At 55.9% G+C, this 5,120-nt stretch overlaps 1 protein-coding gene across 1 annotated transcript in view; it reads right to left on the bottom strand.

Annotated features, from left to right (window-relative positions):
• NR2F6 (nuclear receptor subfamily 2 group F member 6) overlaps positions 1-5,120 on the bottom strand; it is a 13,649-nt gene that overhangs the window by 7,168 nt on the left and 1,361 nt on the right. Inside the window, 1 exon segment of the mRNA XM_014311227.2 lies at positions 50-364. Coding sequence (XP_014166702.2) covers positions 50-364 — 315 coding nt within the window.

The following is a 5,120-nucleotide window of genomic DNA, read 5'->3' as shown; positions in this document are numbered from 1 at the left end:
TGGCTCCGCGGGGCCGCGGGGGCTCAGCGCCGCATCGAGCGGAGCCTGCCGGTGCTGCTGCTCCTCCCGGTGCTTCTCCTCCTCCCGGTTCTTCTCCGCCCGGCGCTGCTTCTGCTCCCGGTGCTGGTTCTGCTCCTGGTTCTTCCCCTGGTTCTTCTTCTCCCGGTTCTTCCCCTCCCGGTTCTCCTCCCGGTGCTTCCCCTCCCGGTGCTGGTTCTGCCCCCGGTTCTTCCCCTCCCGGTTCCCCTCCCGGTTCTTCCCCTCCCGGTGCTGGTTCTGCTCCCGGTTCTCCTTCTCTCGGTTCTTCTCCTCCCGGTGCTTCCCCGCGTCGAGTTCGGTTAAGTTTTTACCGAGGAACCGCCGGCTGAGAAAAGCTCCGCTTTTTGGGGTAGTTTTTCTTTTTTAGGTTTTTTTTTGGGGTCGCCCCCTCAGGGATTTGTCGCTCTCCTCCTCCTCCTCCTCCTCCTGCCGGTTCACGGCCCCGCGGAAAGTTTGCGGGTTCGTGTCCTGGGAGGTGGGTAAGGCGCAACCCGAATCAGCTGTTGTTCCACTCAGTCTTTCTCTCCTTTCCCTCCCTCCACAGGTCCAGGTTTGCAGTGAGCCTTCACCATGGCTGAGTCCAGGGCTGGCCATGCTTGGTTATTCCACTGGGGCTGCACAGCGACACATCCTACAGCAAATCATCTGGATCCTGACTGAAACTTACCAAGACATGAGCAATCTCCCAAGGCAGATTTGGCAGATACTTGTTCAATCTTTTCCGTGTTTCTTCTCCATTACACCACAATCCCCTTGCCATGGCAATATTAATGCAAATTACCCATCTTTTCCCAAACCCTTCATACATCAAGCTCCACAAGGCTCTCATCACAGGGCTTTCTTCACTGCTATGGGAATCACATCTATGGCTATTCACTCCTCCCTTTTCAGTCTTTGCTGTCATTTATCCTCCCTCCTCGATGATTGTGGATCCCTAGGGGGCTTGTTCTCCAACCTCTAGATAACTAGGATCCCACTGGGGTCACACACAGCCCCAAGGTGAGCAAGAGAGGGTGACACTGCTGTCGAAACCGGGATGGGGCTGAGAAACCGGGATGGGACCGGGAAACCGGGATGGGGCTGGGAAACTGGGATTTGACTGGGAAACCGGGATGGGACCAGGAAACCGGGATGGGGCTGAGAAACCTGGATGGGACTGGGAAACCGGGATCGGACTGGGAAACCAGGATGGGGCTGAGAAACCGGGATGGGACTGGGAAACTGGGAGCAAACTGGGACACCAGGACAGGACTGGGAAACTGGGATCAGACTGGGAAACCGGGATCAAACTGGGAAACCGGTATGGAGCCGGGAAACCGGGATGGGGCTGGGAAACTGGGAGCAAACTGGGAAACTGGGATCAGACTGGGGGCCTGGCACTGGGATCCCAGGATCAAACTGGGATCCAGGCGGGGGCCTGGCACGGCTCGGGAGTTCCTGGTTCAAACTGGGAGCCCCAGACTGTGCCAGGAACCCGGCACTGGGACAGGAGCCCCACGTGGCACCGGGATCCCAGCACGGAACTGGGAATCCAGGATCACACCGGGATCACTGGGAATCCAGGATCACACCGGGATCACTGGGATTCCAGGATCAAACTGGGATCCCAGCATCACACTGAGAGCCTGATGTTGTACTGGGAGCCCCACATTGTACCAGGAAAAAAATCCTGTGGCCCCATAAAGTCCTGTGGCCCCGGAACGTCCCCACGACCCCAAAAAATCATGTGGCCCCATAAAATCTCACAGCCTCAAAAAGTCCCTATGACCTCAAAAAGTGCCATGACCCCATAAAGTCCTGAGGCCCCAAAAAGTCCTGTGGCCTCATAAAGTCTTGAAACCCCAAAAAGTGCCATGGCCCCATAAAGTCCTGAGACCCCAAAAAGTCCTGGGACCCCATAAAGGCCTGCAGCCCTATGAAGTCCTAAGACCCCAAAAAGTCCTGTGACCCCATAAAGTCCCATGATCCCATAAAGTCCTGAGACCCTCAAGAAGGTCCCATGAAGTCCTGAGACCCCATAAAGTCCCCACATTCCCAAAGGTCCTCACGGCCCCAAAAAGCCCTGTGGCCCCATAAAGTCCTGGGGCCCCAAAAAGTCCTGTGGCCTCATAAAGTCCTGAGACCCCAAAAAGTCCTGTGACCCCATAAAGTCCCATGATCCCATAAAGTCCTGAGACCCTCAAGAAGGTCCCATGAAGTCCTGAGACCCCATAAAGTCCCCACATTCCCAAAGGTCCTCACGGCCCCAAAAAGCCCTGTGGCCCCATAAATTCCTGAGACCCCAAAAAGTCCCGTGACCCCATAAAGTCCTGAGACCCCCAAAAAACCCCCATAAAGTCCCCACAGCCCCAAAGGTCCTGCGGCCCCATAAACGCTGCTGCAATGCGGTCGATCCAGTCGGACCCGTCTCCCGGTGGGTGCTGGGATTCCTGGGAATCATTAACCCGGGATAATCGGGATAATCCCAGCGGGAAAAGGTGCCTGACCCCAGCACCCCGCCCTGCCCCGGGCACTTTGGGGGCAAAGTCCCCAAAGTGACCCCAAAAACCCCGCGGAGTCCCCAAGGTGCCAGGCTGGGATCGACCTTGGAGTTCCTGATCCAGGTTCTTGGGTCGGGATTTAGGGAAAACAAAACTGAGCCTGGAATTGGGGTGCGGCAGAGGTGGCCATAAATGGAATTAAACCCCGAATTCCCTGGATTTAGGGGTTTGATCCTAAAGCCAAACAAATCATGGGATAACCTGTGGAAAATCCCGCTGGGAATGGGGCTGGGTTTTGGGGTCAAGAGTCCCCCTGTCCCCACAATGTCCCCAGGAGTGGGGTGCCCCAATTCCCTGGATTTAGGGGATCCCAATTCCCCAAATCATGGGACAATCCCTGGAAAATCCAGCTGGGAACGGGGCTGGCTTTTGAGGGATCCCGACCCTCTGTCCCCACAATGTCACCAAGAGTGGGGTGCCCCAATTCCCTGGATTTAGGGGATCCCAATTCCCCAAATCACGGGACAGCCTCTGGGAAGCCCAGCTGGGGATGGGGCTGGCTTTTGGGGGATCCCAATCCAGGCCCAGCGGGGTCACCCCCACCTTTCCCCCATGCCAGGCTGGGATTTATGGCCTCCGATTTCCTGGAGAAAAAAAAAAACCAACCCAAACCCCAAGAAAACCCCAAAAGAACGACCCAGGAACAAAGGTGGAAATCGGATCCAGGTTTGTTTTGACCTCCTTGGTGTCTGGAGAAATTCCAGTTCCCGAATTCCCAAATTCCTGAATAATTCCCGTTCCTACCCCTCCAGAGAAATTCCAGTTCCCGAATTCCCGAGTAATTCCCATTCCCAGCCCTCCTCCTCCTCCTCCTCCTCCTCCTCCTCCTCGTTCTGCTCCGCTGCTCCCGCCCCACAAAAGGGCCCCGGGACGGCTCTGAGGTTTTTCTGGGCTCCTTTTTGGGGTCGGCTCCGGAGGCTTCAGGATGGTTTGGGGTTCTGGTGGGGTGTGGAAGGTGGGGATGGGGTTGGGGATGGTGGAAAAGCAGGAAAAGATCTCCAAAATCGTCCCAGATCCTTCCTGGATTTTTTTTTTTTTGGTGGGTGAAATCGCCTGGGGATCCCCAGTGTGGATTTGGGATCGGATCGGGATTGGACTGGGATTGGATTGGGATTGGATCAGGATTGGACTGGGATCATACTGGGATTGGACATGGATCGTACTGGGATTGGATCAGGATCATACTGGGATTGGATTTGGATTGGACTGGGATTGGATCGGGACCACCCCATCCCTCCTGCCATCCATCCCCCCCAATACCCCCTGGGTGAAATTGGGAAATTTGGGGTCAAATCCCTGATTTTTCAGCCACTCTGCTCATTCAAGCCTCGCTGTCCCCACATTGTCACCCCCCCAGTGTCACCCCAAGGAGCGGTGACGGTGACACCTCTGGACAATCCCTGGGGCTGGCCCTGACACCTGCTGTGTCCCAGTGCCACCTGCCACATCCAGTGCCACCTGCCACGTCCCTGTGTCCCCTGCTGTGTCCCGGTGCCACCTGCCCCGTGTCCCCTGCTGTCCCCAGCCCCGCGGGGGTCCCGCCTGTCACAGGGCCCTGACCCCGCACAAAGCGAATTTGAATCTCAAAAGGGGCCGAGCCCTGACCTCTGACCCCGGGGTCAGCCGGGCCCCCGGACACGGACACGGACTCCGGAAAGACACCGGACACGGACACTGGACAGACACCGGACAGATTTCCAGATTTTCCCATATATTTCCCCATGGATTTCCGGGTTTCCCCACAGATTTCCCCCATAAATTTCCAAGTTTCCCCATAGATTTCCGAATTTCCCCATGGATTTCCGAGTTTCCCCAATGGATTTCTGAGTCTCCCCACGAATTTCCAAATTTCTCCACGAATTTCAGAGTCTCCCCAGGGATTTCTGAGTCTCCCCACGAATTTCCGAATTTCCCCACAGATCTCCGCATTTCCCCACAGAATTTCCGAGTTTCCCCACAGAATTTCCCAGTAACCCCACAGAATTTCCGAATTTCCCCAGGGATTTCCGAATCTCCCTACAGATTTCTGAGTCTCCCCATGAATTTCCGAGTATCCCCACGAATTTCCCAATTTCCCCAGGGATTTCCAAGTCTCCCCACAGATTTCCGAGTTTCCCCACAGAATTTCTAGATTTCCCCATGGATTTCCGAGTATCCTCACGAATTTCCGAGTCTCCCCAAGAATTTCTGAGTCTCCCCACGAATTTCCGGGGCTCCCCAGGGATTCCGAGTATCCCCAGGGATTTCCAAATTTCCCCACAGATTTCTGAGTCTCCCCAGGGATTTCTGAATCTCCCCACGAATTTCTGAGTCTCCCCAGGCATTTCCGAGTCTCCCCACAGATTTCCAAATTTCCCCACGAATTTCCGAGTCTCCCCATGAACTTCCGGGGCTCCCCATGAGTTTCCGAATTTCCCCACGAATTTCCGTGTTTCCCCACGGATTTCCGAGTCTCCCCACGGATTTCCGGGGCTCCCTAGATGCAGGTCTCTCCTCCTCCTCGCTCCAGCTCCCGCAGTGTCCGGGCCAGCGCTCGCTCCC

The sequence above is a fragment of the Geospiza fortis genome, unplaced genomic scaffold (genome assembly GCF_000277835.1).
Source record: "Geospiza fortis unplaced genomic scaffold, GeoFor_1.0 scaffold248, whole genome shotgun sequence".
NCBI lineage: Eukaryota > Metazoa > Chordata > Aves > Passeriformes > Thraupidae > Geospiza > Geospiza fortis.
The sequence above is the reverse complement of the archived record's forward strand: the minus strand, read 5'-3'. Positions and strand labels throughout refer to the sequence as shown.